The following is a 19,936-nucleotide window of genomic DNA, read 5'->3' as shown; positions in this document are numbered from 1 at the left end:
GGCCGCCTCCGCCTTCTCCTCCGCCTCCCGCGGGAGGGGGGTCGAGGGAGGGGACTGTTGCCGATCTCTAGATGTTCTGGGTAGTCTGAGAGTATGAGGCGAGCCGTGGCCCGGGTGCCTCTCCGCTCCGGGGGAGAAGGCGCGGCCGTGGCTGCCGCCCTCTGAGTCGCGGCGCCGGCGAAGCCCCGGGGCGCGCGCATGGTGCTGGTGCCGCTCGGGTGTTGATCGGCCTGTCCCCTCCCTCTCTTCCCCTCCCCACCCCCCGCGGTGGTCTCCCCTTTCCCACCCCAGCCCCGGCGGAGCCATGGCTCGGAGTGGCTCCTGCCCGCACCTGTTGTGGGACGTGAGGAAAAGGTCCCTTGGGCTGGAGGACCCGTCCCGGCTGAGGAGCCGCTACCTGGGTGAGCGGGGGCCCCGGGGCGGCGGCGCTGAGGTCGCCGCCCAGAGGTGGGGGAGGGGGCGCCGCCGGGGCTGTTGGCGACCAGACGGAGCCCCGACCGGGGCGCCCAGCAGGCTAGGTGTCAGGTGGGATGACGGCGATCCGCGCCCGCACCTCCTAAGGTCGGGGTCCCCTTTGCAAGCTGCCAGGCGCGGCTCAAGCTGGGCTTCCCTCGGAGAGCCGGGCCGTGGGGAGGCGGCACTAAGCCCGGAAAGGTGTTGGGGTCGCTCGTGGGCTGGGACTCCGGAGAAGACTTGGCGAGCCTTACGGAGATGCCACGTTGAACGCCAAAGTTGGCGCTTTTGCTTTCCTCCGGAGCTGTCCCCGCTCAGCCGAAGACCTCAAGGTGTTGCTTGTCCACCTCCTTCTTCGGCTTCCGCAAGGGGTTAGATGTCGCCCGAGAGAGACGCTGTTGACCACCCTCAGGGACTTGACACCCCAGCCCGGCTTGGCTCGCTGTAAACCGTGGCGCTGAGCCCAAACCTAAAAGAGATCGCGGAGCCCTCCCCACCCCCGCGCTTTCCCAGGTCCAGCCTGCTGTCAGTCCCGTAGACCTCTTTTAGGTGGCGTAAGGTTTCACGTTCCTGTTCCCACCCCTGGAAAACACACTTGGCATTTTCTGTTTCTTAGTTAAGCTTTCTAAAAACAACCTTCAGGACTGTGGACGCGGGGTTCCACCTTTTTCGTTCTGTGTACCGTGAGTTTTGTTGAGTGTGTTTGGGTTATGCCGGAGTCAACTAAAAAGTCCTGTTTCTTCAAAGTGTCTCCTCCCCCAACTCTGTCATTTCTTTGCCAAGTGAAGCGATTTGTTGCTGTCATTTTTTTTTTCTTACTACAACAAAAATAGAAAGAAATGAAATCTCATTACAGCCAATACTACTGGCTATAAATTGCTTAAAGGACGCTTAGGTGTGCATTTTAATGTTTTTAAGTGAATGTTATCATTGTAAGAATTAAATACAAAAAAGCAGAAATCCCAGAATCGGTCCCATTTGGATTTCATGCCACTGCCCCTAGAAATGTTTCTGTTTTGTGATTATTTTCCTTGATTTATTTCCTTCTTAGAAGTGCATACATATATAAATAATAGTGCCTGTATGTGCACCCTACATGTGTGTGAATGAAAACCGGATGCATGGTGGTGAAAGCATTTTTCTCCCTTGCTTTTTTCTTCACTGCATCTGGAGATCCTTTTAGACATAAAAATGTGTGTAAAACATTACATAGTACTTAATGAAGAATTTTAATGTTCTAAGTTTTAGTTTCTTTTTTATTTGAAACAGAGACTCCCTATATAGTCCAGGCTAGCCTTAACTTTTATCTCATTCTCCTGATAGCTGGGATTACATTGTAAATTTTCACCTGACCCTGTCCCCTTTTCTGTAATATGTGTTCACTGTCATGACTGTGCAAACATCATTTACATATGTTGTAATAAGTACCTAGACTGCTTGTTTTTAATATTTGTAAAGTCCTTTTTAAAATCCTTGTCTTAAAAGAGGTGTGAAAATTTATTTTAAAATTTAGTTTGTGTAGAAAAAACAGACTTTTACCTTAATAAAGCAAATGCTAAAGTTTTGTGTGAGTGAAGTTATAATTTAGTCTTATTTCAATTGGGTAATTGTGAGTTTTGTAGTTAGTGTTTCTGATTGAGTTCAGCTGTGTATAATAAAGGTAATGAGAACATGGTCAGTGGGGCTCTTGAGATGGCTCAGCAGGTGAGTGTGCCAGCCACCAAGCCTCTGCTGCTTCAGTTCTCTAGACCTCTGATGTTGCAAAGAGAAAACTCTTAAGACTAAGAACCGCCTTAGTCTTCTAAGTTCTGGAGTTCCTGATGTTCGCCACTGTGTTTAGCTTTAAGTAATTGAAGTGTGACAATGATGCATACTTTATTTTAGCACTTCTTTAAAAGCGATTCTTCCTGGGTTAGATGGAAGACATCTGTAATCCTTTAATCCCAGCACTTCCAAGGTAAAGGGCTGACTGGTAGGATCACCTGTTTAAGGTCATCTTTGAAATAAAACCTACGGGCAGTCTAGTGAATCTGATACCTAATAAGTTTCTTTGTGTGGGGGTGGGGGTGGGGGGTGAGGATGACCTTTCTCATAAAGCCTTTTTTGATGAGGAAGGAGACTTGCTGAGAGTTTGAAGGATATTTAGTGAAACTCTGTCTCAAAAAACAAACAAACAAACAAACAAACACCCTTTTAAATTCCAAGTGCAAGGAACTTAGTTAGTTGATTTCTTAAAGATATGCAGATTTAAACATCATAATTGTTCAGAGTTTTATAGTTTACATTTTCTCCTAATAGGTTTCTATTATTTGCATTCCTAATAATAAATTACTGCTAAGTAACATTCAAACTGGAATGTTCATTTTTTATGGAGGTTTTGATTACTAAAGAAACAAAACACAAAGGTTCCATTAACTTCCTCGGGAACTGAACAAGGAGAGAAAACTCTGGCAAGATGACCAGTGTTTTAGATAATGCCTCTAACGTATTCACTGACTTCCTGTAGCACACAAACAGGATTGGTATCTTCACTGCCTGATCTAAGTGTGTGAAGATTAGGTACTGGGATGTAGCTCATTTAAAAGAGTGCTTGCTCAGTGTGCAGGAAGTCCTGGGTTCCATCCCTAGCACCATGTGGTGGTGTGGAGGTGTCAGCTTGTAATCCTAGCACTCTGGAGGTAGAGGCAGGAGGATAAAGAGTTCAAGGCCAGCCCAGAGTCCCTTTCTGAAAATTAAAAAACATAGGCAATTTTAAAAAATTCACTTGGGTATGGTGGCTCATACCTCTAGCACTTGGGGCATGGGGTCAGGAGGATTAAGAAGTGCTAGGCCAGCTTGGGCTTGGAGTACAGGAGACACATTATTTAAAAACAACAAAAAGGATAGAATGGGTGGGCTGGAGGGATGGTTTAGTTGAATAAGTATGCTTACTGTACAAGCAAGGGGGCCAAATTTGGGTCTCCAGCATCCTTGTAAAAAGCTAGGGTAGGGTATAGAGACAGGAACATTACTGGGTTTGATGACTGTCATGTTAACCTAGCTAAACTGAGAGCTCAAGCTTTAGCAAGTGATCCTGTCTCAAAGGGAGGGGGGAGGGGAGGGAGAGAGAGAGAACGAGTGTACTCTATGTTCTCTGGCCTTCATGCATTGGCTGGTGCACCCACACATACAGGCAAGTGGACATGTTTATATTATATACACAAGCCGGGTATGATAGCTTACACATATAATCCCAACATTTAGGGGGCTGAGGTGGATTGTTTACAAATTCTAGGCCAATGTGGCATATATAGTCCAGAGTGAGATGAGACCCTGTCTGGAAAAACAAAACAAAACAACAGAACCAAAAAACCAAAAACGAGGCAGTAAGATAGTTGGGTAAGTAAGGACCTTACTGTTGAGACTTGGCATCCTGAGTTAGATTCCTGGGACTAATTCAGTAGGAGAGAACTGACTCCCTATTTTGTCCTCTGATCCACACACATGTAATGTGACCCATTCCTTTCCCTAAATACAATAAATGTGGTTTTTGTTTGTGATGTTTTCTTTTTTCAAAGATACTTTTCTAAACTGGTTACTTATAATCCCAGATTTATGTGAGCCAGAGGCAGTAGGGTACCACTGTGTTTAAAGCCAGCTTGAGGTACATAGAGGGAATACAAAGAAAACCGAACCACAAAATTTCACCCAAAATTCTTTAACACATACTAGTGAGAGCTTACAAAGAAGCTATAAATAGTGAAATTTTACTTAGACCTTGGAAAAAATAAGACAGGTTTTATTTTATTAGTGTTTGTAGATACAATCTTCACTTTGTGGGAAAATCAGTAAGATTTGCTAGCCTTGTTCTTCAACATAATTTATACTATACCACATTCCCATTTGGGATGTAGAATCCAGCTCTTCTTGTCAATATTTGCCTTACTTACTCTTTCTAATGTTAGCTCCCCACCCCTTTTAAGATTTACTTTATGCCCATCAATGTTCGTGTGTGTGTGTGTGTGTGTGTGTGTGTGTGTTCCTGTTCTTTGATTTTCGGGCCTGGTGCCTGTGGAAGTCAATAGAGTGCCTAGAACTGGAGTTAAGACTAGTTGGGAATCACCATGTGGGTGCTAGGAACCAAACCAAGTCTTCTGTAAAAGCAATACATGCTCTTAACTGTCCAACCATCTCTCCAGCTCTAATTTTAGCTTTTTTTTTTTTCTTTTTGTAAGAGGTGTATAAAAGTTTATTGCTTCAGTTTGCATTTTTCTAATGGCTAACAAATATCCATTTGTTTTCTTTTGCATTCATGTACATTAATTAAATGTGAAGGTTACCTTTTAAATATTTTTTTATTTATACATCTATCTATCTGTGTGTACATCTGTTTTGGTACAAGTAAATAGATTAGAAAATTTATTGTATTTTATTTTTTGAGACAGAGGCTTACTATGTAGCTGTGACTGGCCTGCAACTCAATATGTATATGTCAAGCTGGCCTCAGATTCACTGCACTCCACCTGCCTCTTGTCTCCTGAATGCTGAGATTAAAGTCAAATAGGTTTGTTTGTTTGTATGTTTGTTTAACATGCATTCTCCCCTGTTTGTCTTGTCTGTTTTCTCTTTTACTTTTTGGTCTTTTAGACAGGGTCTCCTTATATAGATGAGGCTGACCTGGAACTTCTTTCCAAAGGCTGAGATTATAGGTGCATTGCCACCATACCTGGTGCTGTTTTCTTTTTCTAAAGTCCTCTCTCTTCTCACCTCTGCTAACCTGTCCCTGCATTCCTTCCTTGTTTCTTTTCTCTCCCCTTCCCTCTTTCCCTCCCACCTACCTTCCCTGTCTTGCCCTTCCTCTTCCTACATCCCTCCCATTCCCTGGACAGTTCCCTTTTTATCCCCCTCTTACTTTCTTGAGATAGGGTCTCATGTAACCCAAGGATGGTTTGAACTATTATTACCCATCTGTATTTTAACAGTTTTCCGAACATTGTTTTTAACAATATTTATAGTTTAATATTTTTGAAACTTTTGTATTCTGTTTTAAGAACCTTTACATAATCCAAGGTCACAAAATGTTTTGTTGTTTTCTTGCCCCTTGAAAGTTTTCTATTTTATCTCATATATTTAATACTTTGAACATTGTAGAGTTCATTTTTGATACGTGCTATGAGGCGAATCAAGTTTCATTTCTTCGCTTATGAATGTAAAATTGATCCACCACTGTTTATGAAAAGACTTTCCCCCTTTGTTGAAAATCAATTGACCAGATATGTTCAAGTCACTTTCTTCACCACATTCATTGATTTAAGTTTCTGTCTTTTGCCAGTACTTTATTGTTTATAGTAAATGTTAAAAATGGGCTTAGTATGTGATAGGAGATGAAAGGAAGGGAAGAAAGAATGGAATAAAATGGCCATTTGCAGCTGACTACTTCCCTGGCTCCTTTTGGGAAATAATGCATAGCTGTCTTAGTTTCTATTCGATTGCTGTGAAGAGATATTATGACCAAGGAGCGCCTTATGAAAGGAAACATTTAATTGGGGGTTAACAGTTTTAGAGGGTTGGTCCATAATCATCTTAACGGAAAGTAGACAGGGATGGCATTGTAGCTGTAAATGAGAGCTTTGCATCCTGATCCCCAGGGAGGAGGGGGAGAAAGAAGAAGGGAGAGAGACTGAGCGACTGGGCCTTGTGCAGGCTTTTAAAGTCTCAAAGCCCACCCACAGAGACACACCTCCTTCACAAGGCCATATTTACTCCAACAAGGCCATACCTCCTAATCCTTCCCAAACACTTCCACTCCTTGATGACTTAAGCATTCAAATATATGAGCCTGTAGAGGCCATGGTCATTCAAACTAGCACAATAACTATGTCAGGTTCTTCTGGTAAAAGTATGTTCTTTGACCCATAAGATCTTTTCTCGTGCAAAAGGTGGTCCCAAGTTTGCAAACCCCTTTGATACACAAATATTAACACAGTGATATTCTCTGGCACATTTGCCTGTTTGATGATCTGAAAATTTACAAGTGAATTGTTTAGAGTTGATACTACTCTTCTATGTGGATTATCAGGAGCTTCCTGTGCTCAAGCAATGCCAAGATCTCCTTTAATAAAGGGGGGGGGGCACTCAATCTTGGGATTTATTTTAGAATCAATCCCAAGAGGACAGCCTGAACCTAGGCTGAACCCAGAAAACAATGATATATAAAGACATAAGATGGGGAGGAATATCTCTACCCTTAATGAGAATTGTCCTTGTTCTCCAATAACCCCTGTCCAGGGTTAAGTTGCTTGCAGATCCGTGATGTTCAGCCTGCCTGCTTTCTGCTGTCTGACTTGGGCATTCTCTTCCTTAAAGATCTCCATCTATACACACCCTCCACCTCCCACCATGGGACTGCTACAAGACTACTAGTGCTGAGCCTGTCTGCTTTCTTGATATCTGATTCAGAAAGTACAGTTTTCCTTTTTCTTCTTTTTCATCTTTGGCAGCTGTTGCAATCTCCAGTTTGCCTGCCCCATTTTTATTTGTCTTTCATTTTTCTTCTCTCAGTGCAAGACAAAGGGATAGGAGATTGTTTATTCTAGGCCAAATATAAATGACTATGCCTGGGAACACAGATTCAAGTTGCTCTGAATAACATGTTACAATGTAGCTGCTCCAGTGTAGAAGCAGTTATGTGAACTTGTATGGCCATCAAATAAAAGGAATCAGAAATCAAGGCATTTTCCAAATTTGTGAAAAGAAAAGGTGGGTGGGTTATATATAACAAAGGGAGAAATTCTACTTTAGGTTATGAGTGTCATCCAGTAACATCCTTAGTTTTGGGGTTGCTGGAAACTAGTGATTTTTAAAGTTTATACATTCCAAAGGATTTTCCTGATAACTGCAAGAATGTAGGTCAGATACAGAGGTGAGCAGTGAGTGCCTCATAAGGGGTTAAAGGCAGCCTAAGAGAGCCAGACTCAATATCTGCAGTTCCAACTCTTCCATAATCAGGACATTCTAATCAGTCAGCTTTGTAGAATCATTTTTACGTAGGCGTGGCTCCTCCCTCCTCCCCAGCTTCATTTAATGCCTATGAATCTGTTTTTTCAATTATCTGTAACTCTAAGATCTTGCTAAAGGGATCCTTTGTTCTCTAGCATCATATGACACTTGGTCCTTGTCTCTTTTCAAAATTTCCCAGGGAATTCTGAGCTCTTTCCATTTTCATATACAATTTTTTTTTGGTTTTTCGAGACAGGGTTTCTCTGTATAGCCCTGGCTGTCCTGGAACTCACTCTGTAGACCAGGCTGGCCTCGAACTCAGAAATCCGCTTGCCTCTGCCTCCCGAGTGCTGGGATTAAAGGCGTGCGCCACCACGCCCGGCTTTCATATACAATTTTAAAACAGCTTGTTTGTCCTGGCTTGTGATGCACATTGATAATCCCAGCTTTCATATACAATTTTAAAACAGCTTGTTTGTCCTGGCTTGTGATGCACATTGATAATCCCAGCTCTTAGAAAACAGAGACAGGAGGATTGCTGCAAGATTGAGACCAGCCTGGTTTACATAGTAAATTCCAGGTCAGTTGAGGCTACATAGCAAAGCCATGTCTCAAAATCACCACCATCATCAACAAAATCACAGTCTTGTCAGTTTCTCAAAAACAATAACAACAAGATACTTGTTTTGTGTTTGTCTCAGTCAGGGTTTCTATTCCTGCACAAAACATCATGACCAAGAAGCAAATTGATGAGGAAAGTGTTTATTCAGCTTACACTTCCACATTGCTGTTCATCACCAAAAGAAGTCAGGACTGGAACTCACACAGGTCAGGAAGCAGGAACTGATACAGAGACCATGGAGGAATGTTACTTACTAGCTTGCTTATAGAACCCAGTATACCAGCTCAGGGATGGCATCACCCACAATGGTCCCTCCCACCCTTGATCACTAATAGAGAAAATGCCTTACAGCTGGATCTGATGGCATTTCTTTAAGGGAGGCTCCTTTCTCTGTGATAACTCCAGCTTGTGTCAAGTTAACATACTAAACCAGCCAGTACAGTGTTCAATCTATATTATGTCTGGGAGAACTTTCATCTTTATAGTATTGAATCTTTCAAACTATGATTCTGGTCTAGCTCTTTATTTTGGTATTCATTGATTCAGTAGTTTTGGGTTTTGCTGAGTTGGGGATTCAACCCAGGGCTTCATTTCTTGCCATGTAAGCTTTCACTGAGCTACAGTCCCAGCCCTGGAATGGGCTTAGAGGAATAAAAACAATTGATCTTATATCTTGAACCACAATTTGTGTAATTTTTTTCTTTAAGAGTTTTTTTTTTTTTAAATTTTGTGTGGATGATTATGTCACTGCATATTAAGTTTGATTCATCCTCTTTTTTTTTTTTAACCTGTATTTAGTTCTTTAATTGCTCTGGGTAAGGCTCAAAAAGTTAAATATAGAAATAAGAGAGGAGACTGTGTCTTGACACAGGGTCAGTTGTGCTGGTTAATTTTTGTTAAGCTTGATACAAGCCATGGCATCTGTGAGGAGGGAACTTCTGTTGGGAAAATGCCTTCATCAAATTGGCTTGTAGGCAACTCTGTGGGATACATAAGAAAGCATACATAAGAAAGCAAACCAAGCAATGAGGAACAAGCTGGTACACAGCATTCCTCCATGGCTTCTGCTTCATTTCCTTCCCTGACTTTTCTCAGTGGTGGACTATATTATGGAGTTGTAAGCTGAATAAACTCTTTCTTTAAGTTGCTTTTGGTCACAGTGTTTTCTTACAATAATAGAAAGAAACCTTAACTAAGACAACTATTTTCATAAATTTTTTAAGTATTTAATTTATGTGTATGAGTATTCTGTTTTTATGAGTGGTTACCACAGCATACCTGGTTTCCATGGAGATATTTTCTGATTGAATATCCTGGAACTGGAGTTACAGAAGCAATGAGCCACCATGTGAGTGCTAGGAACTGAAACTAGGTTCTTTGAAAGAGCAGCAAGTGCTTGTAACCACTGGATCATCTCTTTAGCCCTCATTCCTGATTTAAAAAAAAGATTGTCAGGGGTTAGATGTAGATCTGTGGGAGAGCACTTATCCATCATGTACTGTGGGTTCAAGCCCCACTCCTGAAAAAAGAAAAGAAGCACATAGAGGGTGCAAGGGTGAGGGGTTTCGGTGGAGAGATGAACAGTAAGTCTCAAAGTACCTACTCCTCTTGCAGAAGACGCAGGCTCGTTTCCCAGTACCTACGTGTCAGATCACAGCTGTCTGTAGCTCTAGTTCTAAGGGTTCTCATGGCTTTCCTAGCCTCTATGGACATTGCACACACATGGTACATATACATGCATGAAGGCAAAACACTTACACCATAAATATAAATGTAAAAGATTGTCTCTGTTAAGTGTGTTGTTGGCTATAGATTTTTGTAGCTTCTCCTGAGATTAGGAAAGTCTTCTATTGCTAGATTGCTGAGACATTGATCACAACTGGGCACTTACTTTTCAGACTTTTTTTTTTTTCAGAATTTTTTTGTTTGTTTGTTTGTTTGTGGACAGAGTGCTATCCCTAATCAGTAAGCTGTTTGCAGTTGATACCTACTGGGAAAAGGAAAAATCATTTTTCTCTAATGGAGTGACACTGGGTATGTATATCAGCCACACTCCAGGGAAGGCGTAGTTGGCCAACACAATCCAGATTCATGTTACTTGTGTATTCTTGTTTGTTTGGTTTGGTATTTTTAGTCATTTTATCTTATTTTTGAGAAAATTATGAATGTAGGGAGATGGGAATAGGGGAAAATATGATCAAAACATGAAAAAAATTTTAAAAGCCAGTAAACACAACTTTTAAAAAGTTATTTGGGAGCTGGCATGATGGCTCAGTGGCTAAAGGTCTTGCTGCCCAGTGATGATCCGAGTTCAGTCCTCAGAACCCAAGCAGGAGGAGGAGAAAACAACTTCATAAAGTTATCATCTGAGCTACATATGTACGCCATAGCATAGACCTGCCCCCACGCATATCACACACAACAGTAAAGTTAAAAATGAAGTTTTTGAATTCTTTCCACTGATTAAAATTGGGCTTTTGGATTGATTTAAACCAATATTGATTTCTGGGCTCTTATTAGAGCAAATTATTCTTTTTATGTTTTAAGTTTCAGTGAGATTTAAGCTGTTGTTCATAGATGGTACTTACATAGTTTTAACCTACTTAGTTCTTATACTAGTATGATGTTGGCTTCATGAGTGGGATATGAGTCTGGTTTTCTGAATTTGTATAAGGTTTTCCTTAAATCATTGAAGACATCTGGGCTTGGAATTTTCTTAGTGGTAAGTACTTTTTTTTTAAGTTAAAAAAGCTCTATATTTTAAGAAAATAATTGACTCATGCAGTTATAGGAAATAAAACATTTGGGACTGGAGAGATGGCTCAGTGGTTGAGCATGCTGGCTGATTTTCCAGAAGACCCAGGTTCAGTTCTTTCTACCCACATCATGACTCACAACCATCTCTAGCTACATTTTGAGGACATCTGATGTTCTCTTCTGGCCTCTGCTGGCACAAGACACAAACATGGTATACAGCCATAACCATGCAAAATTAAAATTTTTTAAAAAGTTAAGCAATAGCAGGGTGGTGGTGGTGCACGCCTTTAATCCCAGCACTTGGGAGGCAGAGGCAGGTTGATTTCTGAGTTCGAAGCCAGCCTGGTCTACAGAGTGAGTTCCAGGACAGCCAGGGCTACACAGAGAATCCCTGTCTCGAAAAACCAAAAAAAAAAAAAAAAAAAAAAGTTAAATAATAGAAAGCTATATGCTATACCCCAGTACCAGTACCTCAATGGTAATTTCTTTTGAAATATAATAATTAGGAAACTGACAGAATTCACATTCCTTATTCAGATTTTTGTAATGTTACATGGATTCATTTATATGTGTACATTTAGTTCCATGCAGTGTAGTCTAATATTTATTTTGACAAATTAATGTTAATTTTAGTTTACTAATTATGGATTTATATGGTTAAAACATAAAATTCCACCACCACATGGATTGTTTGTGCCACCCTTTTCTTTACTGCTATAACCCTGACAACCACAATTCTGTTCTTAACACAGGGTTTTGTCACTTCAGAGATGTCATATATTGGTTGACTATATTCTAAACTATCTAGGAGAATAAGCAGCTGGAATATTTAAATTAAGGAATAATTTATTCCTTTTTATTGCCGAGTATAAATGTTTATCTGTTCATCTGTTTTTAGATAGTTCAGTTGTTTCTAATTTGGGGTTAAGAATCAGGCTATTTGAGTGCACACCTTTGATGCCAGCACTTGGGAGGCAGAAGTAGGAGCATCTGTCCAGTTTGAGGCGAGTGTGGTCCCCAAAGTGAGTTTTAGGGTAGTCAGAGCCTACACAGTGAGACCCAGTGTGTCTTGTATACATGTGCAGTAGCATGTGTACAGAAACCAAAGGATAACTTTTTAGCAGTCAGTTCTTGCCTTTCTTCTGTTAGTTTTCAGGTATTTAACTCAGGCTATCAATCTTGGCATCCAGTGCCTTTACCATGTAGGCTGTTTCCTAGCCCCCACAATACATAGCATGTTTTTGGTATGTGCAATGTATTAGATGATATCTGTGGTCTTACTTGGCTTGAATAGCATGACAAGTTGGTAACTTTAAAAAGGCCAGCCAGATGGACTCACTCCCTTCCTGTAAAGCACTAGTGGTTGTGTGTTCATGAAGTCCTGGGTGAGTTTTCATGCCAGAGCTGGAAGTTCAGTGGACATGGAACTTCTGATAGCATCCCATCTTACAGAATACTGTTCAAGTCAGAAATGATGGAGTTTGCTTACTCCTGTGGTGGAGAGCAGTTGTTCCTTGTGTGCTTTCCCTCTGGTGGATTTGTAGGCAGTCACCTTTGTACAAGTCATGGTATAAACCTTATTTGTTGACCTGCTGTCTTGTGGAGTGAGAGTCAGATTTGTGCAGTGTTAAGAGAACAATAGCAGTGGCAGCATTGAGGTTACGTTTTTTAAAGTTCTTTATTTTAGATACTGCTTCTTGGCTACATACATCTTTTCTTTTCTTTTCTTTTTTTTCCTTTTCCTTTTGATAGTATTTCTTTTATTCTGTTATAGGGGCTTTTTTGTTGTTTGTTTTAAAAAACTTTTTATTGGTTCTTTGTGAATTTCACATCATTCATCGAAGTTCTCCCTCCCTTTATCCCTGCCCTTCACCCAACAAAGGAAAAAAATATTCTCATTGTGGAAGCTGTAGTGTGTCATAGTGTGTCCCATGGTATATATAACCTTTTGTCCACACTTCTTTGCTTGCCGGTGTTCATTACAGTGACTAAATGGTCTATTAGGAGGCCTGTGGCTTCTGCTACTTTATCAATACTGGACCCTCACTGGGATTTCTTTTGGATATCCTGTTGTTGCCCTGTGTCATGGAGATCCTGTAGTTTTGGATCTGTGGGATGGGTTCCTTCATGCACTCCAGCAGTTCATCAATGGGGTAGATAGATGTTGTAGTGGGTCAATTGGATCTGGGCCTGAGAGATACTGAGCTGATCAGCCCACAGGCTCTCCTGCTTTCACACTGGCTCTCACACGCCCAGGGCCAGCTCACCAGCCCAGGGCCAGCTCACCAGCAACTCCCCCAGCCAGAGCCAGCTCTACCCTGTTGCCCAGGAGAGGGGCAGGGCCTGTCTTCCTGAGTGTTGCAGCTGGTGAGAGAAATGGTCAGTTCTCCCACTCTCATGACCCTGGGGCCAACTCTCCCACTTGCCATAGATGGCCAGAGACCAGGGAGGGGAGGAGGGCATATTTCCCTCTCCCAGGAGACTGCCCAGCAGACCAAAGATGGGCTGGCTTTCCTGGGCTGACCCCAAGGGGTTGGGGACAGCTCATCTGCTGCCTCCACATCCAGGGCCAGCTCTACTGTGATGCCCAGGTGAGGTTGAGGACCCTGGAGCGCTTATTCTCCCAAGTGCTGCAGCAGGATATGGGCAAAGCCAGCTCTCCTGCTCTCATGACCCCAGGGTTAGCTCTCCTGCCTGCCACTGCAGGGGAGGTGAGTGGTAGGCCAGTTTTCTCACACTGATATCCTAGTAGCTGACTCAGCTAAAATTCTCACAGTGTGGGTGGGTTCAGTTCTCTTGTTCTCATGCCTCCAGAGCCAGCTCTCCCATGATGCCCAGATAAAGAGTGGGGCCAGTTTTGCATAGTCCTTAAACATCACTATGTCCTCGTTGGCAGCACAGATCAAGGGGTGTCTGCCTGGCCTTTGATAGTAACAGACCCCTGCTACTGCAGGGCCATAGACCCCCCAGATATGGTCCCCAGTGACAGCATAGGCCAGGACCCCACCATGATCCCAGATGGTATCACCAGCTACTCATATCAGGCTGTTCATCACTACCCTTGAGTCTCAAGTTCTGCCTCTCTTCATTGTGCCCTTGTTCTTTTCTTCCATTTCCCCACCACTTGCTTCCTTTAGTAGCCACTGGGGTCTCTGACTGTCTGGGGTTGTCCCAGGAGTGCTGTGCTGCACTATGCATTATGGTGCTGGGCCAAGGTCTGGGGGACACCAGACTGGTGGTCATCTCTGGGCTAGCTCCCTGTCCAGGCCCCATGGTGCTGGTCTGGTGGTCATCTCGAGCTAGCTCCTCCCCTGGCCAGCCCAAGGGACCCCTTCTGAGGGTTGTCTTTCTCAGGCTCACCGTCCCCCACCCCCTTTCCCAGAGCCCACCAGGCATGGTTGTTCTAATTGTAGCTTGCTTCCCATCATGGCAGCCTGTCCCAGCCTGTCTGGGTGCAGGATTGGTGGTTGTTTCAGAGTGTATTAGGCTACTAATCATTCAGTGTTCATAGGTCAGAATACCTGAGCATAGGCATAGCCTCTCTCTTCCCTGCCATATGCAGTAGCCATACCTGTATGGCCTCTAGGGACACGGGTGCAAGAAACTGATTTCCAGTTTATCATTATTTTTATGAACTGCACTTTAGTGTCATGCCACAAAGAACTCTTATCACTATGAGTGATCCTGAAAATTCTTTACTATGCGTTTTTCTTAAAATTTTACAGTTTTGTACTTCAATCTAGGTTTTATTGTGAGTTAATTTTTGTAGGTCTAAAGTTCAGTTCAAAATTAATTTTTGTACTAAAGGGTATCTCACTCAGTTTATTGAAAAGGTTCTTTTTCCTTCACAAAATGTATCTGATTCTGAATTTTCTCATTTGTTCTTGTGTCCTTTTTAGAATATATTACTGTCTTGTTTCTATAGTTACACAGTGTGCTTTAACATTAGGACAAAGTAATTTCTCCTTCTCTAAAGAATCATTTGTTATATAAGCTTATCCATATGTCCAGATTCATTGCTGGAATTTTGACAGTTGTTGATCGAGGGAAACTGATATCTTTATTATCCCGAGTCTTGTACTTCATAAATATGATGTGTTACTCCATTAATTTAGGACTTTAATAAAGCTAGAGGTCTCATTATGTGAGTTTTTATGTTTATGCTTAGTTTAAGGTTATTCTTAGCTATGTAGAGTTGAAGGCCAGTCTGCCTTATGGGAAACCCTGCCTCCAACAAAATTATCCAGGCAAAACAGCAGCAAAATAACTGCTTCTGTTGATCTGTACTCAACTCAAACATTAGTAGTGAACGAGTTTTAAAAATATTTCTCAAGATTTTGTATGCTGATATTCTTTTCCTATAGGAAAGTGTTTCCCTTATTCAATCTGCATTTTAAATTCTTCCTTGTGGTCTAAAAAATGGCTTAGCAGTTAATATCACAGGCTGCTCTTCCAGAGGACCTGGGTTCAATTCCTAGCACCCACAGGGCAGCTCACAACCATCTGTAACCCCAGTCCTAGGGGGATCTAACACCATTTTCTGGCTTCCTCTGGCACCATTCATATCTACATACATGAAGGTAGATACTCACACACATAAAAACAAACAAACAAACAAACTAAAACCTAAAAAATAAAAGGTTAAAATGAAAGTTAAAAATTAAAATTAATTTTTTTATTATTACATAGCCTAAACTCATAGTACTGGCTTTAATAATTGTAGTGAAAGTGAACATTCTTGCCTCATTTCTGATTTTACTATTACATATAGTATAAGTTATAGTTTTCTTGTTTGCTTTAATAGATATTCTTTACTAAGTTGAAATTTTCCTTCCATGCAAAGCTTACTGAAAGCATTTAATGTGCATGGGTTCAGTCACAGAAACAGCCACGTGTTGCTGTGATAGCACACTAACCAAACTGGAGAGGAAAGCATTTATTTGGCTTCTGTCATTGCTCTAGAAGCAGTGGGACCTAGGAGGATGGAGTTGATAAATGAGGCAGACTAAAGTCTCATGCAATTGTAAACTTTATTCAGAGCATCAGACAATTTATACTCTGAGGGTTAAGAAAGGTCACCTGAGTAAAGTTCTCATGAAACCAAACTGTATACAACCATAAGGACAAACTACAAGTGGCAAAAATGTTTTTCCATTGAGACATATATAGGATATTAAAAACATTTAATTGAATACCCACAGCAAGCAATACTGAGTAATCTGAAGTAAACTCAGTTCTGTCTGATCTGAGAGGGGAACAAAAACACATTCCAAGAACAATCCCATATTTTGAAGAAATTGAGGTCACAAGGCTCTTGTCTTGTTTTCTTGGAGTGTTCTCACAAGCACTCATAATTCTCCTCATACAACTCTATTCCTGGACTGTTCTGACAGGCTTATAGGTTGTAGTCTGTCATAAAGAGAAGCAGAGTCAATGGCAAATGCCTTAGCTTGCTTTCAGAGTTGCTTTCTTACACAGCCAGAGCTACATGCCAGTGGGTTTCTTCCCTCACAGTGAGTTGGGCTGTCCTACATCAATCTTAATCCAGAAAATGCTGCATAGATATGCCCACAAGCCAATAAGTGAGGTAGTTCCTCAATTGAGGTTTCTTTCTAGATGACTCTTTAAGATTTGTATTGCTGACAAAACCTAACCAGCACAACTGGTGCAAGCATACACTTAAAGATGACCTTATTATTGTGGGACCTTATTAAAGAGCTTTGTAGAAGTTGTTCTCTCTGTATCTGACTCTGGGGCTTGACATCTATATAGGATAGGCAGTTATGTAGAAGTATTTCTTAGGGGGTTCTCTCTGTTCTCCTTGTACTGGAATAACTGGAGGGTGTTTCTATGCCAGTTCTAGCCCGTTTTAGCTCTCAAATAAAGACATGGAGACCTGGTATATTTACTAACAAGCTGCACACACTAAGCTGGACAGGTTCCGAACTAACCCAACTAGGTGCGTAACCTAGCCAAATATCCTGTTATTTGCTATTTGGTCTTGGCCCTAGTTTGCTCTGGTCTATGTGTGGCCTCATGGCTGCTTTCTCATCAAGATCTCAAGGCAAATCATCCTGGTCTCTCTATGTGGTTTTTCCACACCTCCTCTCTCACTTTTCTCTGGTCTCCTTGGGACTCCCTGACCAGATCAGACAGTGGTCCTGCCCTGTCCTCCTGCCCAGCTGTTGGTAGATCAGCACTTTATTAACCAACCAGAAGTGATGTAAACAATTTTTACATAACATTGAGACTGGAGATGCTTGACCGTGTCATCATCTGGACAGCAACCAGATGTCTGGGCATAGAAATCAGCATTGAATACACAGTGCACAAAACCATCCTCCAACACAGTTGGGAAGGGAAGATAGTGTTAAGTGGAAGGAAGCAAGGACAAGCTTGAATATTGAATACCAATATCTGAGGTGTTTTACTTTCATCTTCCCAAATTTTATATAAGCATGACTGTCTATCATGTCTAATGATAGAATTTGTCCCCTTTATAAGCACAAGCTAGGTCTCTTAAGACAGACTGCTAGACATTAATTAGATTGGAGAATATAATGTAGGTGGACATTCCGTAGGAAAAAAACTATATGCTCTTTTAATATTGAGTGTACAGTTGGCTGAGAATTTGAAGAAAGGATGTATCACAGGAAAGTGGTACAGTTACAGGACTAGTTGTGCCATTTCATCGAGGTGAGTCAACAGCTAGTCACATTTGTGAGCTTTGAGAGCATCTTCTCCAACCTTCTGTAGACACAAACCAATATTGATGGTGGTTTTCTTTCATCTTCCCAAATTTTATATAAATATCTATCCTGTTTAATGATAGAATTCATTCCTGGGATGAATTCTGGGAAACATGGTTTAGATTAACTGAGATAAAGTAGTTCATAGTTAACCATATATTTCCTTTTTGATTATTGAATGGAAACTTCACTGCAGAGCTGGAAAGGTGCCTTTCCCCACTCATTAAAGATAGACGATTTATGCCCTCATCCACTGGTACTTCATCTTTGCCTGAAATAAGGTTGTAAATGAACCTTTGCATAAGGCTGTTTTCAAGGTGTATTAATTATTCTCTGACTTTTGTGATAAACTACCCTGACAAAAGCAACTTGAGGGAGAAGGGATTGGTTTTGTGCAGTTAATAGTTCATCACAGTGAGGAGGCTTATAGTGTCAAGGGCTTGAGACTGCTGGGTATGCTGTATCCACCGTCAGAAAGCAGGGGGAGATGAATGCTTGTGCTCAGCCAGCTTCCTTTTCATGAAGTCTAAGACCAAAGCCCACAGAATGGTGCTACTCAAATGAAGAGTTCGTCTTTCAGGGCTAGAGAGATGGCTTAGTGGTTAAGAGCATTTGCTCTTCCAGAAGACTTCAGCTCAGTTCTTCAGTTGTAATCTAAACTCATTTATTATATACACAAGATCAACTCAGACTCTTTTAAGGTGGTAGGTGGGTTTGGGAGACAAGGAGAACAACATGAATTTAAAGCTCATACTACTTGCTGTGTTGTGTGGGGTATAATCCTTTCCCTCTGACTTCAGAAGGAATGCGGGGGGGGGGTGGCTGGGAAAGTGGTTCAGTGGTAGAGTGATTGCCTAGCATGTGTAAGATCGTGGACTTGATCACTGATTCTTGAGAGAGGGACAGAGAGGAGTAGGAGGGAGAAGAAACTTATTATCTAAGTATGTGTAATTTTTAATACTGTTCAAAAGTTTATTTTTTTTCCCAATGATTTGCTCCTTTATTCATTAGGTGATTGGTTCACATGAACAGCACCAAGCCCTTTTAATACTGTTCAAAAGTTTATTTTTTTCCCAATGATTTGCTCCTTTATTCATTAGGTGATTGGTTCACATGAACAGCACCAAGCCCATCCACTACACTTCCCCCTTTCTGTTCTAATAAAAAACAAAACCTTTCTCTCAAATATAAATAGAGCACAACTATTACCATTTTGTAATCTATAAAGTATAAGATAGTCCTAACACCTAGTCCCATCATTTATGTCATTAAGATAGAACATTGTCATCTATCCCCAAATTAAAAGACTTATGATTCTACCTTGACTTATGTCCTGACTTTAGATAGTATGCCATATGAAAATCATCCTCTTTATGGTAAAAAGTAAATAGTGTGTGTTGGCTATGAGACTATAAGTAGTTTTCCAACCCCATCAGAAATCCGAGAATGACCAACATTAACTGAAAATATATAGGAAGTCTAACACCGCTTTCAGAACTGAAACAAATTGTAGAGACAACTGCCTACCCATACAGCCCCAGTAAGTCAGGAAGATGGAACATGTGTTCAGCCTTCTGGCCCAGGATCATCTGACAGACCTTAGAGATACAGGAATATTAAGGACTAGCTTACTCTGTCTTGGCAGAATTAAGCAGTCCTAACCTGTAAATTGTGTCCTTTCAAGAACAGTACAGGTTTGTAGGAGAGATTGGCGATTTCCTGCCCAGTGGCAACCTAGCCCCAAATGTGCAGCTTCATCTGGAGGTGAGATGCTCAGTTGCTTTTTTGGACCCATGAATGGGAAGCCAATTTGTCTCAACAACAAGTGAATAACATTAACTGTCACATTCTGTGGAATTCTGACGTTTTTGAAAACCAGCTATCTATATAAAGTAATCTGGACTCTTCTCTGTTAACTACTCTCAGCTATTTCTAATTAACATCTCTGAAAACACCTTAATAATAAACTCAGAGCCACACATTTGCTATTTGGCCCTTAACTCACAGGCTTAATCATCTCAGGTCAGTTTATAAAAACAGTTGTAGAAGAACTGGGTCTAAGCCCTGTACTTTTAAATTTTCTGTATCAATAGAAGAAATCTATACCAATGAAAACCTTGATTTTTGCATCAAAAGCAATTCTGTAGCAAAATAAGAAATTACGATTTCAACTTAGTAACAAATAAAAAGATTCATACCGCTGGGCGTGGTAGCGCACGCCTTTAATTTCAGCACTTGGGAGGCAGAGGCAGGTGGATTTCTGAGTTCAAGGCCAGCCTGGTCTACAAAGTGAGTTCCAGGATAGCCAGGGCTACACAGAGAAACCCTGTCTCAAAAAAAAAAAAAAAAAAGAAAGAAAAGAAAAAAAAAAGATTTC

General features: G+C 41.3%; 1 protein-coding gene and 1 pseudogene across 3 annotated transcripts in view; one reads left to right on the top strand and one right to left on the bottom strand.

The window, feature by feature from the left end:
- Positions 1 to 42: 42 nt before the first annotated feature.
- Positions 43 to 19,936, top strand: part of Dcaf6 (DDB1 and CUL4 associated factor 6) — a 117,517-nt gene continuing 97,623 nt past the window's right edge. For 2 of the 3 annotated variants that reach the window (XM_021161509.3, XM_021161442.3), the window contains exon 1: positions 45 to 401. In XM_021161509.3, the coding sequence (XP_021017168.1) occupies positions 305 to 401 (97 nt within the window). In that variant the 5' untranslated portion in view covers positions 45 to 304. Of the gene's footprint in view, positions 402 to 19,936 lie in introns of all 3 variants that reach the window. The other variant, XM_029478272.2, reaches the window with a different exon arrangement.
- Positions 14,289 to 14,373, bottom strand: LOC115032499 (small nucleolar RNA SNORA17; annotated as a pseudogene).

The sequence above is a fragment of the Mus caroli genome, unplaced genomic scaffold (genome assembly GCF_978045245.1).
Source record: "Mus caroli unplaced genomic scaffold, Mus_caroli_1 scaffold_1, whole genome shotgun sequence".
NCBI classification, from domain to species: Eukaryota; Metazoa; Chordata; class Mammalia; order Rodentia; family Muridae; genus Mus; species Mus caroli.
Note: the sequence above shows the minus strand (reverse complement) of the source record. Positions and strands in the feature narration are given on the sequence as shown.